The 22,351-nt window shown below is 26.4% G+C and overlaps 1 protein-coding gene across 3 annotated transcripts in view; it reads right to left on the reverse strand.

The window, feature by feature from the left end:
• Positions 1–270: 270 nt before the first annotated feature.
• LOC119603272 (cation-independent mannose-6-phosphate receptor) overlaps positions 271–22,351 on the reverse strand; it is a 138,776-nt gene continuing 116,695 nt past the window's right edge. For all 3 annotated transcript variants that reach the window (XM_037955257.1, XM_037955256.1, XM_037955258.1), the window contains 3 exons: positions 2,102–2,294; positions 1,853–1,983; positions 271–1,210 (listed from right to left, as the gene is read on the reverse strand). In XM_037955257.1, coding sequence (XP_037811185.1) covers positions 1,127–1,210; positions 1,853–1,983; positions 2,102–2,294 — 408 coding nt within the window. In that variant the 3' untranslated portion in view covers positions 271–1,126. The remainder of the gene's footprint in view (positions 1,211–1,852; positions 1,984–2,101; positions 2,295–22,351) is intronic.

Genomic DNA, 22,351 nt, shown 5'->3' on the forward strand with positions numbered 1-22,351 from the left:
ACTACTCCTTTGCTAAAATTATAGGATTCCCAACATGGTCCTATATAATGCAGACAACGGATCATGTACTCCAATCATGCTTACATTGGGGTTGTTTTGGGATAACTTTAATGGATCATGTACTCCATTAATTTTTACAGGGGAAAAGCAATAACTATTCCAAATAAGTTAAAATAAACTGTTTTATAATATTTAAATTGGGAATTTCTAAAAGCTTAATAAATCTTACAGTTTTAAAAGTGTAGTTTTTTTTAATAAAAACAATCATTATTCAATATTAGGAAATATTTTAAAAAACTACTTTTATTTAAAACTCAAATAAAATTTAAGTACAAATTAAGTCCATTTAAGTACAACCTAAAGTTTTAGTTAAAATAAAATAATACATTTGAAATATTTGTTCAAATCATAAAAAAAGATAATAGTAAATATATAAAACATAGGATAGTTAATATTAACAAAAATCAAAATAACATATTTATAATAGATATACATAAGACATGTAAAGATTAAAAGCAATATAGTACATATTATGATTAAAAATATACATAGATAAAAGTCTTAAATAATTACTTTTTTTTTAACCACCACATTTTCATTTCTTTTATTTTCTAAATCATTCATTTAATAAAATTCTGTTAAATTCAATTTTCAAACTTGTTTACAGTCGATTTACAAATATACATTTAATAAGTTTTTTTTCATGTTTAATTTTTCAAAAATGTATAAATACTTGTTAATATAAAATTTGCAGTTTTCATTAAAATAGATGTTTTGTCTTTTTCTTTTTTTCATTTAAATACATATAAATAAATCTTTGGTGTTGTATAGTTATGTTTTTTTATGGTTTAATATACATAATATCTTGTCATGTATATTCAGATCAGTTCAGAAGCTGTTATAGTTTTATTATATATAATTTTTATAGTTTTAAGCTTAGCATTTAGTAAAATTTATTACAAAAATATTTATAACATTATTTTTTTTTTATTTATTAATAATTCCTTTTTGCTGGAGTCATTTATTTTTCATAGAGAGGCAGATAAACAGCAGGAGGAAACTTTTTAAGATCATATTTCATACTTTTAGTTACAGGTTTATTTTTGGCAAAATGTATATTTTAGTTTTAAAGCAGCATATCTTCATCATCTGACTCTGTAAATTCACCATTTGGATTAAGTAATAAATTACCTTCCTCGCTATTGGGCACCTATATAGTTAGGAATAAATGTTATTTTAGAAAAAATGATTTTAGTGTTTTTTACAATCTGACACTTTCTTTAAGTGAATATATATTAAAACAAGTAAGAAATTATAGTCGGGCAAGGCCGACCATATAATACCCTACACCATTTTCAATAGGCTTCATCTCCGGACCATAGAAGATCATGTGCCAAATTTCATTGAATTATCTTCAAAATTGCGACCTGTAGTTTGATTACAAGGTTTACAAGCCCTATTCGGAGGTTCAGTTGTATGGGGGCTAGGTGAAATATTAGACCGATGTTAACCATTTTTAATAGGCTTCGTCTCTGATACCATAGAAGATGGTGTGCCAAATTTCATTGAATTATCTTCAAAATCTTAACCATTTTCAACAGGTCCCCGTGACAATAGAAGATCATGTACCAAATTTCATTGAATTATCATCAAAATTGCGTAGTTTGATTACAAGGTTTACATGGACGGACGGACATAGCTAAATCGACTCAGAAAATGATTCTAAGCCGATTGGTATACTTTAAGGTGGGTATAGGACCAATATTATTGTGCGTTACAAACATCAGCACAAATCCAATATACCCTCCCCACTAAAGTGGTGTAGGGTATAAAAAGTGTAACTATTACTTACCCTTCTGTATATAGCCGTCATACCAGTTCTATTAAATAAACGTCTTAAACTATTACGACGTTCTGGCGAAAATGCAAACATTCCCAGACAGGCCACAAAGAATGTTACCGATAATATTGTAGCCAATATTGCTATATTTTGACATTAAGTATGAAAATAAAAAAAAACACAAACAAATTATAGTTTTTTTTTTTAATTTTGCTCCACTTCATTCTTAACTGTATAAATATTTAGAAATTATAAACTTACTTCCTATAGATCCTGTTCTTTCAGCAGGATGTTTATTACCGTCATCACCATTTGTATTGGGTTTTTTATTGGATTCTGTAGTTTGGCTGGAAGTGGGTTCTGTAGTTGTTGTTGTTGCTGCTGATGCAGTAGATTTTACTAAACCCAAAAATTCACAAATTTCAGGTGTTTTTTGTATATACAAGAGATTGCACTAGAATAGATAAAAAAATTACAAGATAAATATTATATTAAATTGTGGGTTTATAAAAAAGAACTAATTACTTAATAATTTTTAAAATTTTAAAACTAAAAACATATAACATATTGTAGAATTTTAGACTTTGCCCTAAATTATGCTAGAAGTTTTTTATTATTATTTTAGCAACATGTTGTTTTAACAACATATACAATCGAGTTGTAATTTAATAAGTATTATATTAAAATAAAAATTAGCATGTAACTAAATTGTATATATAGATAATCGAAAATACATTATATAAAGAAAAATTTAAGAAAAATTTTGTTTTAAACAAGAATCTGTAAAAAGAAAAGTAATTTTCTTAAGTGAACTTTAATGTACAAGTGATAATATACATATAAAAAACAACAGCAATTTTCCCAAATTACTATAAACATTGTAAACCTATTCCTTAACGATGACGACCTTGTTTAGAAGCACAAACAGATCCAATTTCTTTAGCATTTTATACAAAATAAAAGCGAAGCATACAATTTTGGAATTAATGTATATACTTTTGTTGGCTTTCATTTCATAAGCATAAGCATCAGCAACATCATCGTTATCATTCTCATTTGCAATGTCTTAGAGTTGTGTCTACAATTTTCCACCTTAGTAAGTTAAAAGTAGCTAGATGCTGGTAATTTTCATGCGATATACTACAGATATTTTTTGTTTTTCTTATAAGCTGATGGCAAAGTTATGATAATATCTTTTTTCCTGTTAGCTGAAAAACAAAACTTTATGCTTTTTTTTTTTCGTTTAAATTTTTCTCTTAAAAATGAAAACAGAAAAATTACATTAGGCTGGTATGTAGGTGTAATATTTTAAACGAATTTTTTGTAGTTTTGTTCGGTTTCTTTTATCTTCTTCGGTATTAGAGAAAAGTTCAACAAACACTTACTCTACTCCTCCAACCATCCGCTTTGCACAATTCTTATCACATTAGAATCTTTAAGTAGTTGTCTGTTGTTATAATGTTTAAAAGTTATAAGTTTATCTTGAAAAATTAAAAGGAAATGCAACAGCTTATTTTGGCGCTGCTGCAAAAGTATAATGTAAAAACAAAACTTCATATTTTTTTAATTTATTCAATTGTTTTTATATTTTTGTTTTTAATGCTTTTCAAGTTTAAGTTACAAATCTACAATATAACTTAAATTTGGAAAGAGTTGTATAATTTTGGCAAAATAATTAGTTTTGTAAAGTAGACTATGCTGTTTTATTAAGAAAAGTTTCATTTTGTTTAGATAAGGTGTGTAACTTCAACAGTAAGCAGTAAAGTTATACAATGTGTAAAAAATATTTAAATTTTCATTAAATTACAATTACTCACTTAATTAACAAAACCCTTTATTTGAAAGCCTAACAGTATGCTAACATGTTTTTGTACAACAAAATGACGTTTAGCAGTGAGATTTAAACAAACATTAAATTTAGCAAAATTATTTTCCCTATTTAATCAAAGTTTTGTTTTAATAACAACATATTTCCTAAACGCACTCAACCTTTTATCATTCCATCACATTTTTTTTCTTTAACAAACTGTTACATCTCTAATATTTTTATCGTTTGCTATAAAACAAAAAATTACATGTCACAAAGAACAATCATTATTATCATCATCGTCGTCATCTTTCATTCTTCCAAGCAACCAACCAACCAACATATGCTTGGTTGCTTTAACGGTCTATGAAATGTAAATCATTAAAAAGTTAAGCCTCAAGGCATGCTACTATTTTTTGTTCTATCTCTCACTCTATGCTCAAATTACAGTTGAAACGTTAAAAAAATATATATTTTTTAAAGACATCACGTCACAACTTCAAAGAGCCAGTAATTTGTTTTATATTTAACGTTCTTGTTTATAGACGCCATGTATTTGTTGCCATTCCCTGACAGCGTTAATGATTTGCTTATACAGCAAAGATAAATACAGGCGTAATTAAAAAAAGTGACTAAAGCTGGAGAAAAATGCTAAATAACAATGTAAACACTAAATTATAAAATACATATTTGCAACAATTTATATTAAAATTAAATTAAACATAAATTCAATTAACAAGAAAATTCTAAGTAGAAAATTATATTTTTAGGAGCGATTTTTTACTAAAAAATAGTGCATACTTTTCTGCGCCTATATTTTTATAAAAAAGAATACGAAATTGCTTTTGCAGCAGTAATTTATTATTCACTTTCGTTTGTAGTTTTATTTTATATGTATATTTACCACTTAAATATACCAACTCTTTGATGTTTATTTTTTCGGTTTTTCTTTATTTCAATTTTTTATAAATCCTTTATAAAACAATTTAGTGTTCTTTACTTGTTTGTTTAATACTTGAATTTTTGTTGTCATTTTATAAATTCTCGGAATAAAAATTCAACGTTATTTAAAAAAAAAAAAAAAGTTTTATATATAAAATATCGCCACATTTTTATGGCAAAAAGTAAACATTTTTTCATAAAGAAATTTTTAAATAATTGTTGTTTAAATGAAATAAAAAATCTACTGCAGAAAAACCTATGATATTATTTTCAAGCCAATTTGTTTTATTTTCGTTTAAAATTTTTAATAAATATTTGCAAATATTTAACAATAACAAAACAAATTAATCACTAAATATTATTTAAATTTATTTTAAAATTAAAGTAATCTCAAATATGTATATTTTGTAGCATATTATTATGGTTAGTTTTAACATTTACATTTTTTAACATTACATTTTAGGCAAATCTGTGCACAAAATTTCATAATCAGTTCTAACTCCATTCTAAAATTTGGTTTTGGTTCAGTTCTAGTTCAGTTCTAGTTCAGTTCCAGTTCAGTTCTAGTTCAGTTCTAGTTCAGTTCTAGTTCAGTTCTAGTTCAGTTCTAGTTCAGTTCTAGTTCAGTTCTAGTTCAGTTCTAGTTCAGTTCTAGTTCAGTTCTAGTTCAGTTCTAGTTCAGTTCTAGTTCAGTTCTAGTTCAGTTCTAGTTCAGTTCTAGTTCAGTTCTAGTTCAGTTCTAGTTCAGTTCTAGTTCAGTTCTAGTTCAGTTCTAGTTCAGTTCTAGTTCAGTTCTAGTTCAGTTCTAGTTCAGTTCTAGTTCAGTTCTAGTTCAGTTCTAGTTCAGTTCTAGTTCAGTTCTAGTTCATTTCTAGTTCAGTTCTAGTTCAGTTCTAGTTCAGTTCTAGTTCAGTTCTAGTTCAGTTCTAGTTCAGTTCTAGTTCAGTTCTAGTTCAGTTCTAGTTCAGTTCTAGTTCAGTTCTAGTTCAGTTCTAGTTCAGTTCTAGTTCAGTTCTAGTTCAGTTCTAGTTCAGTTCTAGTTCAGTTCTAGTTCAGTTCTAGTTCAGTTCTAGTTCAGTTCTAGTTCAGTTCTAGTTCAGTTCTAGTTCAGTTCTAGTTCAGTTCTAGTTCAGTTCTAGTTCAGTTCTAGTTCAGTTCTAGTTCAGTTCTAGTTCAGTTCTAGTTCAGTTCTAGTTCAGTTCTAGTTCAGTTCTAGTTCAGTTCTAGTTCAGTTCTAGTTCAGTTCTAGTTCAGTTCTAGTTCAGTTCTAGTTCAGTTCTAGTTCAGTTCTAGTTCAGTTCTAGTTCAGTTCTAGTTCAGTTCTAGTTCAGTTCTAGTTCAGTTCTAGTTCAGTTCTAGTTCAGTTCTAGTTCAGTTCTAGTTCAGTTCTAGTTCAGTTCTAGTTCAGTTCTAGTTCAGTTCTAGTTCAGTTCTAGTTCAGTTCTAGTTCAGTTCTAGTTCAGTTCTAGTTCAGTTCTAGTTCAGTTCTAGTTCAGTTCTAGTTCAGTTCTAGTTCAGTTCTAGTTCAGTTCAGTTCTAGTTCAGTTCTAGTTCAGTTCTAGTTCAGTTCTAGTTCAGTTCTAGTTCAGTTCTAGTTCAGTTCTAGTTCAGTTCTAGTTCAGTTCTAGTTCAGTTCTAGTTCAGTTCTAGTTCAGTTCTAGTTCAGTTCTAGTTCAGTTCTAGTTCAGTTCTAGTTCAGTTCTAGTTCAGTTCTAGTTCAGTTCTAGTTCAGTTCTAGTTCAGTTCTAGTTCAGTTCTAGTTCAGTTCTAGTTCAGTTCTAGTTCAGTTCTAGTTCAGTTCTAGTTCAGTTCTAGTTCAGTTCTAGTTCAGTTCTAGTTCAGTTCTAGTTCAGTTCTAGTTCAGTTCTAGTTCAGTTCTAGTTCAGTTCTAGTTCAGTTCTAGTTCAGTTCTAGTTCAGTTCTAGTTCAGTTCTAGTTCAGTTCTAGTTCAGTTCTAGTTCAGTTCTAGTTCAGTTCTAGTTCAGTTCTAGTTCTGTTCTAGTTCAGTTCTAGTTCAGTTCTAGTTCAGTTCTAGTTCAGTTCTTATTCAGTTCCAGTTCAGTTCTAATTCATTTCATATTGAGTTCTATGTTACTGCAATTCTAGTTCTTGCTCAGTTTAATTCATTTCTGATAAATATTTTAAGACAACTTTTCCAATACACATTCAAATATATTTTTATTTTAAAAAAGAATTTTGTTGGTAAATATTTGTTGGGAAAAAGTTTATCACAAACATCTCTTACAAACATATACATAAATGTGCTTTTAGGATTTATAAAAATACAAATTGTTATTGGTGTTTGTCAGTATATGGTTAAAGGTAACACATATGGTCAGATATTATAATTGATACATATATTTTATTTTTTTTTAAATCAATTCTTAGAGAAAAAGCATTTTCTGTAAAATGAATAACTAACACATGTTATGACTTTCAATTATATATATTATTTATTACTTGTAGGTATTTGTTGTAATAAAAAATAGATTTTAAATAACAGTAATGTTGGTATAAGTTAAATAAAAATTTTGAATAAATTTTCAGTATTACTTTAAAAAGTATATGAGAGAATGAAAAAAGCATACAAAATATACATTAATATTTAAAAATTGATAAATACTTTACAAAACATGTACATTATTTATAAAAAGGACATTTGTTATGTGTTTATTTGTTTTAAACAAGATTTTTTTATAAAAAGTTTTTAAATCTTTATTTTTTTTATTATAATGAATTATTTTCACAATCTATAAAATTCAAAGTGATTTTATAGTTTTATTTTAGTTCTACATAAGTCAAGGATAATTTGTTTATTCTACTCATTAAAAAATCTGTCTGTTTATTAAGAGATTTCAGTTTCAAATAAGTTTTTCTCAACTTAAAAGCAATTTATCACAACATATATATGTACGTAATTACATACGAATACATATATGTAGTATAGTTTTAGGCGTTCATTGAACTCTTGATGAAGTATTTCATTTATATAGCATAATATCTTAAAATGAAATACTACTTAAAAATAAGTGCTTTTGCAAAATTTGAAAACATATTTACCATATTTATGTGTATTTAAGTCTACATATGTTTGTATATGTATAGCTGCATGTATACAACTAGAAATATGTATACTTAGTATATTTTTAAGGTTATGACAAAAACTACTTGTCTCAAGAGTTTAGACACTAAAAACTTTTACATAATGCCAACAACACCGACAGACACCCAAAAAAAAGAACTTATTTCCGCCTTGCACTAAACACTACTACACATAAAAACTTTTAAGTACACAAGGATTTCAATTCATATTTACTTAAATAAACAGAAAACGGCAGACAGACAAATATATAAAGAATTACAAATAAAGAGAAAAACACTTTTGGGCATAATTTCTCTTTCCCGTTTTAAGTGTTTTCTAAAAGCAATTTTTATATTATTACTTTAGCAACATGCAAAAAAAAATTAAGTGTTTCTCCTTATTATTTTTGTAACACTTAAGAAACTAATTAAGGAAAGAAAATAGAGACTTGTATCAAAACCATAAAACAGTGTCCGATTACACTTTTGCAAGGATTTTTAAGGTAATAGTAATGAAAAGAATAAGTGTTGAGAAGTTTCTTTTTTTATTAACACAACGTTTAAATAGTTCAATGACCATTTAATTACACAAATTAGCTAATTATGTTTTTATTTTAATATAAGAAAATTTGTGAAATTTTGTTTGACTTTTATTATCAAACAAACTTGGATTAAATTTAATTTCAAAATTAACACCTTAAAGTATGCAATATTTATAAATATTTGACTGCGGCATTATAAATACTATGCAATTAAATCTTAAATAATACATACATATGGGCATTTCCACCGAAAAATCGACTTCTCTGCAATCATAATCATTATGGAAATTTTACTAAAGATGTTATGTATCATTTAAAATTACAAATATTAATTATTTAAGAAAACAATTTGGTTGTATTTTTCGAAAGAATTAAATCTTAAGAGTACCTTTTCATAACCAATTTTGTCTATATATTTTTTCCATTCTACTGGGCTTTATTATTGACAAAACTAACAGAAATGTGTTAAACAAAGTTAATTTACCGCAAATGTAATTGTGGATTCAAATGTCTACAGATTTTCTTCAAACAAAGAAAATAATTTAATAAACTTATTATGGAAAATACAAATTTGCTTACGTTGAAAAAAATAATAGTAAACTAGCCCAGCAAAACTTTTGGGTAATGACTTGTTTGTAAAATTATAACTAAATAGATCTTTCATTGATCATCTAAATGCACATGCCATTAATTACCAAGTAAAGAATTTATATATGCATATAATTCTCATTTAGTTAAGTTATTTTTTTGTCATAGGCAAATGTGAGAATCTGAAAACAATTCGTCCTGTTAAAATGCCAAATACTTAAAGGTGATATTAATTATATTAATATTTTTTACAATAAATAATGCAATTATTAACTGGGATAAACATACATACATGTATCTAACTAAACATAAATCATAACCTTAATAAACAAAAAGTATGTAAATATTATTTTGCATATTTAGTATATAAAATTCATATGATTCCTTCTGTAGAAACAAAATTTTAAATAATCAAAATTATTACAAAGTTAGAATTAGTAACAATAAGCTAAATAATGTAAATGATTATAATTTTCACAAAATTATATTATATCATTTGTACGTACATATATAAACATTAGGGTGGCCCTGAAATAGAAGTTGCTGATGTTCCCACCGAAAATTAAAATTTCGTTCATTCTAAGATACCATTTCTCAAAATATTTGTCCTGACGTCAATATTTGGTGAGCTGGTTCAAAGGATAAAAAGGTCCATTTTTAAGGTTTTTATCATATTTCTTGCAAATAAACCATATGCAAATTTAGTATCATATGAAAGGTCTTTGGGAGACGATTGACATAAAACAAATTTGTAAACAACTCCAAAATTTTTACAAATGTCGTATTATTTTTGGAAAATTTTTAAGTTTTTAAAATTTTTACATAGAATTATTTAATGTAATTAATTTAAATTATTTCATTATAAACTTCATATAATTTCACCAAAATGCTTTTTTCTGTGTTTTGAAATTCGACATGTTTTGTATTTTATTTAAATATTTTTAAATCTATTTTCCCCCGAACATAATATGTACATCCGTATACGAGCAATTTCATTAGCTTTATATTGGTATTTTTATATAACACTTTATGGTTTTATTCTATTTTTGATCAAATTTTTCATTTTAACTAAAATATAAACAAATTTTCCTAAATATCTACTTGTTTGTTATGCTTCTTGCATTACTTTGCTATGTTTTGGTAGCGTACATAGGGGTCTATAAAATTAAATATACTTCGATCTAGATTGAATTTTGAAAAACGGAAAAAATCGTTTCCGTAGATTTTATTGAGGATTATTATATATTAATTTCAACGAATTATTTTACATTCATTTTTGCTAAAATGCAAAAAATCTGAAAATTTCCCGAAAAATTAGAAAATTTCGACTACTTTTGCTGTAACGAAAAAATTTCTGATGTGGAATTTAAAGCGTCTCTCAAGGACCTTTCTAATGATACCAATATTTCATATCTTTCCTTTGGAGTAAATATGAAAAAAATCATAAAAACCTCAAAATAAAGACCTTTTTATCCTTTGATCCAGCTCATCAAATATTGATGCCAGAACAAAAATTTTGAGAAATGGTTTATTAGAATCAATTAAACTTTAATTTTAGTTGGGAATATTTTTCCTCCATACAAACAGGGCCACCCTAATATACATATATTATGTAACTAAGCATAATTCTAAGCTATCAAATACAATCAAAATTCATTATTTAGACATAAAGAAAATTGAAATAATATTTAATTCTTTATCTAATGAATTTCTAATTATATTTAAGTTAGTACAAGAATCCACACAGATAAATGCAGTTTCATTTATTTGTATGTTTGCAAACAGGATTCCATATAGATGAAACATTCATAAAATATGTATCTATAGATATAATTAGTAAAAATCTTAAGCTACAAATCATATTTTATATAATACATATAATAAACTGAGATATATCTACATAAAATATATACTAAAATATTTAGTATATATTTTAGTATTAGGTGGGACTTGTAGTAGTTGTATACATAATTTAAATTGATATTCATATACTTAAGGTTAAAATAATAAATAGAAATACCTTAATATATTATGTACATATATATTTTTAATTATATTATAATAACAAATCATATATGCATAGAGTATTCATAAGAAACATCATAAATTCTTTATAATACTAAATATTCGAAATGTTATAATTTATGGTTTTTGATAATAATTCATTTCTTGAACATACACGTACAAACACATACATACTTACATATAAAGGTAGATGTAATAAAACTTAAAATTTTGTGCAGATTTTTGATTATATGTACATATGTATATTCTAGCAGTTTCACAAGCAATAAACGTATCCTTTTTGATGAATAATATTGTATATAATGACATTCCTCATGAACTCTGATTGGAAAATTCGGGCAGGAAACTGAGTTTTTAAATATCGAACGATAATACCCTCATAGGACCACTATGGGGAAACAACAGGCCCCATAGTGGTCTAGGTGAATTTCATTACGAATATTTGCTAATATTTTAACCATAAATTTCTTGTAATGTAAATAAAAACAATAATCTTCTAGTCAATCATCATTAAACTAGGGGTAATTAAAAATTATAGTTAAAATAACTAATTTGGTACTTTCACCCCATAATGCAGGGATGTACATATAATATGTCTTCATGCTAATTTATAAATAATTTAAATAACTTTCTGTTTGCAAGAGTAATTTAATTATATTAACACAATATACATACACAATACATTTACAAAATGCATTCATTTTAATAGTAGGCTTTATTTCATGATGATTCAAAGTGTAAAATTCTCTGTAATTTTACATGTTTTTTGTCTTTAATTAAGAAAAAGTAAAATATATTTAAATATCATATATGTTATTGAAAATTAATTCTTTTTTAATATGCATACATAAATTGTATATAAATTTGCATTATAATATTGTCAATATTTGTAGCATACTTTTAGAACTTGATTTATTTTATTTATGCAAAAAAAAAAAATGACAAAATTTTAATACCTCTTAAAACTTTCAATTAAAAAAGTATTAAAAAAAATTGCTCAACTTTTTGTGTTAAAGTCTAAAAATTGTATGCATCATTACTTTTAATACATCTTTAAACACTACATTACCTTTGTGTCTATAATATTTAAGAACAAATTTTGACACTTACAGCAAACATACATATATACGTAGGTTATTAAATTGAAAATACAAAACGAAAAAAAGAAACATTAAAATATACACTAACATGTCGAAGAAATAGCAAAAGAATATAAAACAGACATCCTTTACTATCGAGCAAAGGTAGACAAGCTGGCAGACATAAAATTTTTAAAAAATAATAAAAATAATAGTGTTTTTTTATACTTCCTTTTGTTGCTGTTTCAATATAAGTATCTAAAAGTACCCAGCGGTTTTACAAGGAGACAAAGCGTCCCCTTTTAGTTCAAATATTTCTACAAATGTCTACCTACTTGGTGGACTTGAATTTATTTATTTCCTAGAGGACTGTTCTCATATGTAATTCTGTAGGTGAATCTCTAGTTAAGTACTGCAGAACTTTCAACTTTCAAACAAGTATCAGTGTGTTAGTGTGTCTTAGTGAAAAAGCAAGGATGTGTGTGTTTCAATATAATCATATTAAATTTACACTTTTAACACTTAAAAATATATTTTTTTTTCGAAAACAAAAGAGAAGAGAAAAGAAAAGCTTGTAATGAATTATTTTTATACTATAACATAAAGTTTAAAAGCATAAACAACTACACCAACACATGTTTGGACAAATAATAATAAATTATTATTATTATTATTTTATAAAAACGACTTTCTGTGTATCTAAGTGAGTGTAAGAATGTATTATTGTGTTTGTGTAATATCATCAGGATGATGATGATAATAATAATGATGACTCCTCATAACAAAAAGATACTTATACTTGGCAAACAAAACTAACACCTACATTTACCACATACAATATACATATGTACAAACATATGTATTTATAAATGTTCTATAAAAAAAAAAATCAAGTAAGAATTTATAGTCGGGCATTGCCGACCATATGATACCCTCCACCAGTGATTATGTTAAAAATTTTGTTTATTTTATTAATAATATTTCATTTTTAACTTAATTCAGAAATATTTTGATAATTTGTAGACAAAACAAGGATTTCCTAAAATAGGGTTTAAATGGGTTTAATATGGGGTTAATATGGTCCTATAAATTTTGGTAGAGAAATTTACGTCTACATTAGTTATTTATGCAGAATATCATCATAAGTGAATTTTGATCATTAAGTCATTTTTTTTGAAGGAGACTTTATATGAGTGCTAGGGTCAAATGAGGCCCGATAATTACAAAAATCAGCATTTTTGAAGTAATACAATAACATTTGACATATTTATGAGCTCAAAGTCAAGAGAAGAGCATATACCAATTTTCATCAAATTATCTTGAAAATTGCGACCTGTAGAGTGCACACAAGTTTACATGGACAAACAGACGGACAGGCAGACAGACAGACAGACAGACAGACAGACAGACAGACAGACAGACAAACAAACAGACAGACATAGCAAAATCGACTCAGAAAGAGATTATGTACTATAGTGCTGTAGGGTATAACAATATTACACAATCATACACATTTATATAAAGTCATACATAAGTATATAAACAAAGTCGCTACAAAAAAAGCATATTGTAGTTGTAATAAACTAAAATGAACTTTATCTTGTTGGAAACTTTTTTATTATAGATTTCATAATATGTATGTAGTTACAACATCATAATAATCACAAAGGCGGAGAACTTTAAGTTGAGGTTGCAACTGTAGGAACAGCAAAGTTTTCCAACTTATTTTTATTTTAGTTAAAAGAAATTTTCTTTTATTGGGGTTTTATATAAAACATTAATTTCAGAAGACTTAAAAATTATTTATTTTTAGTTTCCATAAACAATGATTTTATCATTATCGTTTTGGTTTTATCTCAATAAAATTTTTATTCTTTTAGAAAAAAAACTTAAAAATTTGTATTCATAATTTTTGATTAAATACTTAAAAATCGATTAAAAATCTTTTTTACTGCAATTTCTAATAACTTTTTCCATTATTTTTTTATTTTCTATTTTCAGGTATGTTGACCATGTTTTTTATGTAAAGAAACAATTGTAAGTAGATTTTATTTGGTTTAGTTTTCTTTTCAGTTAAGTTTTATTCATTTCATTGCAATTACCACACACACACCATTATTCATATTTAGATTGAATATAATGTACAAACGTTTTTTTTTCTACTTCTTTTCATATTTTTTTCATTTATTTGGTTCGTTTTATTTAATTCTTGTTTTATTCGATTTATTCTACCATATATTTCATTTCATTTCCTTTTCATTTTATGCTGTTAAACACTTGGGGAAATTCATTAAAATCATAAAACATAATTGTAGTCATATAAGTGCACTCAAACATACTCCTACCTACCTTTGGTACACACACACATACATACATATTTAGATTATATGTATATATGTGTGTGAGTTGTAGCATAGAACAATACTATTCCAAGTATTTTTTATTTATGGATGTGGGAACTATATATGTATATAAAACATAATTATGAAAAAGTATTCAATTCATCTAAAACACTTTAGGAAGCACACATTTACAATTTAGTTACTTGTATGTATTTAAACGACTACATATAACTAAAATCTCATCCATCCTTATCACTTTAATTTTTTTCAAAAAAAGATGAAAACTCAGTTCACATTATATTTTTATACAAAACTTTACATATGTATAATAAATATGTATATACCTGTTTGTGTGTTTACTTCTCTATATGTACAATAGAAAAAAATATTAAATATTTCTCTTTTACTAAGTGTATTTGTTCACAATTTTCATTCGTTATATACGCTTCCTGACCGTAATTGTACACCACAAACACTAAAAAATTTAGATTTTTTCCATCCAAACGAACAAAATATTTGTGTGAGTCCTACTGCAAGTGCAATATGTATGTGACAATTTACACACCATACTGCCTTAACACTTGCATGTAGAACGTTACCCTTTTGAAATAGTATATTTTTTTAATAATAAAAATATTTTATATTCGTATGTCTGAGTTTTTCTCCTCTCACCATGTGTATGTGTTATAAAAAGTATTTTTTGCACCCAGTGGTTTTAAAAGCAGACAATGTATCCCTTTTTTTGGCAAAGAATAACCACATGGTGGTTGGTTATGCAGAGAGAAACTTAATTGTTCTTTTTAGTATCTTTATGGAATACAGAAAGTCAATTGTCATCCAGGGAAAAGTCACTTTAAAACATCCTTTATAGTAAATACCTGACCTATCAAATGTAATTACCCATTTGTAATCAAAGCACCAACCAACTTCCTCCCAAAACAAGCAAAAATTTTAAATTAACTAACCACATACTTAACTTTTTATCTACTAGACTAGTTTGAAACTGCAACCCTGAACTGCAGGGAGAATTTACCTGTCTGTAGCATCTACACTATTAACTGTTCTAATGTTAATATATACACATTTTATGTGCAACATATTTTTGTGTAAGTCTTCTACAGCTGCTGCTCCTTACCTCTCTTTTTCCTGGTTTTTATCGTGTTTTTAACTCTTTTCCATTATTTGTCTAAAAAACAAAAGGTTTCATTTTATTCTTTTTTAATATTTTTCGTTAACACATCCAAATGTGCAACAAACACTTTTAATACATTAAAATTGTTGCATATATGTATAAAGTAAACTCAAGCATATAATTATTTAAATGTGGCTCCGTCATTGTATTATTAAATGTTTAACATTATAGGAAAAGTTTTCAAATCTCTGTACCTATATTTATAACACAAAGTGTTAGTTTTAGTTCTTTAGCCAGCATTAAAAGCTCTGCTTCTATTTTTTATACGTTTTAGTAGGAAGTAAGAGGAAACGGAAAAAAATTAACGTGCATTTAGTTGCCACAATACTTGTGGTTTAAGCTTTAAACAAGTGTTGCATATGTATGTAGGTATTATAATGACTGAGTCTTTGTATTGCATAGAATGTATTTGTATGTGTAGTTCCATCACTTTAAGTAGATTTTCCGAATGTAGTGGTAAATGGTTTTATGGGTTTCTATTATATTTTTTTTTTGTGCATTCACATTTTAAAGTTTTAATGCCACTAGACTATTCTTTTTTTATGTATAGGAATAAAATTAAATTAAAATGATGAAAAGATAAATATAACACAACCTAAATGCAATAGATCAAAAACTAAAAAAGAAATATTTTTACTTATATTTTTGGAGCATTTAATATGTCTTTTAATAATTAAGCGAGTATTGTCATTTGGTATGACATGCAAAAGTTCTAAGTCCATTTTTACAAAATTCTAATCAAAGTAAAAAACAACAATAACAAATAAATACATCATTTCTAGTTCAAGCAGCATTTTGCATCAACTTGTATCTCTGCACACATTTCACACATATAATACACACAAACAAATTTAAGCGCAGAAAGAAATATTAACTGTTGTACCTATCCACCAATAAATGCACTGTATTACCAACCTCAAACAAATATAAACTGCATTACCCAAATATTACTGCTCGTTGTTGTTGACATGGCTTAATCGACTCTGCTATATACAAGGATCTAGAATATATATACTTTATAGGGTTGCGGAATTATATTGTGTAAATTACAAAATCACAAAGAGACTATTATTTAATATGAAGAAATTTTGATACCGTACAGCTAGTGGGGAGGCTATTATGCGTTTGTACTAATGTTTGTAACACCCAATAGTAATAGACTTTACACACCTTAAAGTATAAAAATCGGAAGTGAAACACTTTTTATATCGATCAAACTTTCCGTCTGTGTCGTCATGTATACCTATGCGCAAGATACAGGTCGCAATTTTCAAGATAGTTTTATGAAATTTGGTGCACATATCTTTTTTTCTTATAAACACAATTTAAAAATTGTTAAAATCGGACCATTATTTTACAATCGCACAACTTAATATGAGCTTAATTTCTTTAAATTCACTATTATTTCTGAACCAAACTAATTTTTGTATAAGCCTTGATGGCCGTACCAATCTTCGCATTGATCGCGCATCATTTGACCTTAGCGCCGTCGCGCATCATTTGAGCTAGTATCACGATAAAATTTGGTCGGCATAAATTGGTTGGACCTGCACATATAATATATGGACAGTTTTTTCATATTGCGATAATTATTCTTTTAAAATGTATTACAACTAAGGAAAACTAATTATTTTAAAATGTTCTTTTTATTTTTCCCTAACAACTAATTAAATAAATGAGGAACATTTTTCTTAAGTGAACTAATGAACGAAAATATAACAATAAATTGCAATAATAGCTAAACAAAAAGTAAATGTATATATACATATGTATGTATATAATAATCTTTTTATCTTGAAAATAGTGATAACTTTTTGTACATTGTTCAGTCAAATTAAGGGTTTCTACTTAAAACAAATTAAACTTTTAATAAAAACAAATTGTTGACATTTCGTGCAAAATATCTCATTCATAAAGTCAGGATATTGGCCAAATCTAATGCATGGTCAAACATTTTTTTAGGTTGAAAATAGAAACATCACGTCCTTATGTTGTAGTAGTGTATATCTAAAATTCTTTATAACCGTCTTGTTACCATTGACATTGTTGACAACTAAATATATTGCTGCTGCAACAGTCATTTCCTAGTAAACAATATAACAAATATACAAGCAGCATAATGTTAGACTAAACGAATGGATGCAAAGAAACATGAAAACAAATCAATATTTTGTGTCTGAATGTTAAAAAAAGCAAAAAACAGTATTATTAATTGTTTTATCCTTATTGCAATAATAGAATTCTAAAAAAAAGAAAAATAAATGAACAATCCATGATTGATTGCACATTTTGTTTTTACATTTTTATTATGTTTTGCAAATGTTTTACAAATTTATTTTACATTTTCAATATTTGTATAGAGAATTAGTTTTGTGTAAATTTAACAACATAAAATAACTAATTCGATTATAAAATTCTAATTAAAATATAACAAATTTTTAATTAAAATTCTATTGGCATTAATTTATTTACTTTATTTTTTTTTTTTAATCTATTGTAAACAAGTAAAATCAAAAAGAATTATTATTTTTGCCAGAGGGCAATGAATTTTAATTATATTTTGGATAATGAACAAATTGACTATAAATTAAATTCGGAAGCGAGTGTGATGGACAGCGAAGAAATCGATTTATATGATAAAAACAAATATAAAAGTATAGTCCTATATGACCGACCATATGATATCCTACTCTAGAAATGTGAATTTTTTACTATAATGAAGCAATTGTTTACATTCCGAATTATTCAAATAATTATTGATAAAATAGTGATTTTCTTAAAGAAGCTTTATGTGGGGACAATGTTTAACTATAGACCGATCCTTATACATTTTTATGGAGAGATTTATGTTTATATACATGGGGTTAGGTAAAATAATGAACCGATTTTAATAACTTTCAATGGACTTTATTTTTAGTCCAAAAAATACTTAAACACATACAGACATAGCTAAATCTGCTTAGAAAGTAATTCTGAATCGATTGGTAAACTTTGGGTGTTACTATATGTACCCTACAACACTGCTGGTGTACTTTACAAAACTAAGTAGTTTATCAACAGGATCATTGGATTAAAAAAAGATTTTAACTGATTTTTTTTTAATATTTCCTTCTAAATGGTTTCAAAAAAAGCATTTTTCCACTCTAAGCTATAAACTGCATACACAATCTATACAAAAAAGTAAAATTTTTAAAGTAATTTTAAATTAATAAAACTAAATGAAAATCAAATCATAATCAAAACTGTTATCTAAACTATTTTTAAAATAAAACATAAAACTATGTGTGATTTAGGGGCTTATATAAATACATAGATATTAATTACCTTAGTATAAAAATTTTCGTTATATTCTATTAATTAAATTGTAATTACTATGTCTGTCAAATTTGGTAAATCCAAAATTTGTTTTAATTAATATACATAGGCAAAAACTATATGTATGTAAATACAAACATAAGTGCTACAATTGTCACGCTAAAGGAACTTAACCAAAACTAAGAATAAAAACCAGACCATAATAAATGGGTCAGCGCCTTAAAAAATATGTATTCATCGGTTACAGGACCTAAAGGTTCAACACTTTAGAAAATATGTTTTCTTCGGTTACAGACAAAAGTATTTGCAACAGAATGTGTATTTTTCTTTATTTCCACATTTAACTCCTTGATTTTAACAAACGATTTTACAGATTTTCAATACCAAAATTCTCAAAACCCAATGAAAATTTATAAAGTAAATGTTTTAATTTTTTTTTTTTTTTTTTTTTTTTTTTTTATTCCAACAATTTGTACCATTTATTAGGCATACATACATGATGCATCCATACATGTAAATATGGTTACATGTTCGCATGAGAGAGAGAAATTATCTACTGTTGATGCCATAATCATCATTACGCTTCATTTGTTAAATGACAATAAATGAAAACAGTTGAAATGAAAGGACATTCGTTCGTTCGTTCGTTGGTGGGTTCATTCATTTATTTACCACCAGCATGTCATTAAATTCAGCCTATGTCTATGTGTCTCTGAATTCATTCTGTATATAAAACATTTCGACATGTTTGTACATGTATAAAATCATGCAATAAGTATTAAAGGGTACATATATGTATACCATACACATGACATTTTGCATGAATAAATATTGTAGTATTAAACTACTGCATTAAATTTCTTCATGTATGGATATTTGTAATACACACATACAGATCCACACAAATAAGTAAATGCCAGCCAGCATGGATGCAAACATGCATAATATGTATGGCAACATGTCTGACAACGTATTTCAACTGCTGATGATGATATGTAGTTAAAAACGACAATGATGATGACGAGAATGACGATGACGCTCATGATGATTTTATGTACTTTACAAACGAGTGGTTTTTATGGTTTAAAATTTAAAAACCCTAAATGACTGAACTGTGTGAAAATGAGATAGCTAGATAGAGAGAAAGGGTGATCGCCTGAAATCCCAGAATGGGGTCTACAATATCAATATGACAAAATTAGTTTGTTTTATCGTTGATTTTTATTATTATTGTATTCAGTCAAATGTAAATTTAAGTAATAGTTAAAAATAATCATTACAAATGTGAACAAAAATAACGACAAACATGTTTATAACTTTCACTTTATGCAGCAATTTCTTACACTGTGCGAAAAGTTAAAAAAAAAACAACAAAAACAGATGTGCACAATTTTCCCATTATTTTAGTATAATCATTATGGTCCCATAATGTCAAATACAATAGAGTGCTTGGCTTTTGTTTAAGATCTTAAATATTGATAAAAGCATCATTGTTTGCAATGACAATAACTTTATTAAATCGCAACATAAGCTTAAATGCATGATTAAATTAATTTATTACAATAAACATACATATAATGATGATGATTATTAATATTAATTTTAATTAACCAGAATAATATTTTCATAAATTTAAAAATTAACAATTGACTGAAACTAAAAAAACACCAAAAAATACTAAAGTAAATATCAATTGATTTAATTAATGTACTGATAATAATGAAAAACTTATTGAAATCTGACTTAAGTTTAATCACATCCTATTCCGAGCATATCATCCTCAGTTTCCAATAAAGTTTTAGTATGGCATTATCCGCAACAAATTTCCTAAACATTTTTGCAAATAATACAAAAGGTTATAAAATTGGAAAATATTTTTTTTTAGTCTTTTATTTTTCCATAAATACGGATTATGTTGTGGGAGAGTGTGGGAATTTTTATTTAAATAAAATGTTATTTTTATTATTTTTTATTTTAGCGAATAATACAACTTTTACTTTCATTTGTTATTACCATCATCTTGTTTAGACAAACAATAGCTTTATTGTTTTATTTTTTTTTTTATGTTAATCGAGAAATACATATTTTGACATGAATGCATTACAAGTTTTTTGTTTTTGGTATTCATTTGTAATGCATACTTTTGTTAATAAATTTATCATTTGTTGACAGGAAATTTGATGGGAATTTTGTTATTTTCATTTCTAATAACAATGTTGTTATTTTTATAATAATTTAATTATCATTGAAATTTATTGTGAAAATTGTGGAATTTTTGTAAAATTTTTACTCGTTCATATTATTTTGTTTATTTTTTGCTAATACATTTTCCTAAAAGTATGCTAAGTATTTGATTATTTATTATGACATATTCATACTCTACACCACTACAGTGGAGAGTATATTATGAATTTGTAATGATGTAACTCTCAAAAATTATAGTCCTATAATCCACTTCTAAGTGTACTAATCATCTCAGAATAACTTTCTGAGTCGATTTAGCATTGACCGTCCGTCCATCCGTTCCCCCGTCAGTCGGTGTACCTCTTAAAACTTTGAAGTCCTTTAAAATGGACACAGGATCACGAAATGAAAAACTAAAAACGCAGTTTTTTTCATTAAATTTATGGTTTCAGACGTATATCTTTCGGTTCGTGACTAATTTTTAGTGTCGGACAGTGTTATATTACCATTTGAATGAAGATTCCTTAGTGGATTGACGGACATTTTTTTTTTTTTTTTGAAATTGCGGTGGAATATTTGTAGAAACTTTTCACAAACTTTTGTTGCTATCGAACAGATAAAAGTAAATAAAACGTCAAAAGGATCTATATTTTATCTATTTTTCGAGTTTGTTTGATACTTACCGTAATTTTAACATTTTATAGGCGGTAACATAAAAGGAAGGACACAAGGAAGGACAATTTAATGTTAAAAAAATTACTACATTATTTAGAAAGTATAAATATATTTAAATTTATATTGAAAATTCCGCATATTACTGCAACGAAAGTATGTGAAACCGTAAAAAAATATTTAAAAACTGTATACATATTTACTTAGTTGTTTGATTACACAGTTAAAATTAGAAAAAGCTAAATTTCACAAATGGTTTTTGAAATTAAAACTTTTATTTTTTATTTGTTCTTGAACTTTTTAAATATTTTTATACCCTACACCACTTTAGTGGGGAGGGTTACTGGGTTTGTGCCGATTTTATAACGCACAATAATATTGGTCCTTTACAAACCTTAAAGTATACCAATCGGCTTAGAATCAATTTCTGTCCGTCTGTCCGCCCATGTAAACCTTGTAATCAAACTACTATGAGATTTGACACATGATATACTATTGTATTGACGAAGCCTATTGAAAACGGTTAAGATCGGTCTATTATTTCACCTAGCACCCATACAACTGAACCCCCTGAATAGAGCTTGTAAACCTTGTAATCAAACTACTGGTCGCAATTTTGAATATAATTCAATGAAATTTGGCACATGATCTTCTATTGTACCAGAGGCGAAACCTATTGAAAATCGTTAACATCGGTCCATTATTTCACCTAACCCCATACGACTGAATCCGCCGAATAGAG

Source organism: Lucilia sericata, unplaced genomic scaffold (assembly GCF_015586225.1).
Source record: "Lucilia sericata isolate MDLA Ls3-8-SP2 unplaced genomic scaffold, ASM1558622v1 Contig000286F_arrow, whole genome shotgun sequence".
Lineage (NCBI taxonomy): Eukaryota > Metazoa > Arthropoda > Insecta > Diptera > Calliphoridae > Lucilia > Lucilia sericata.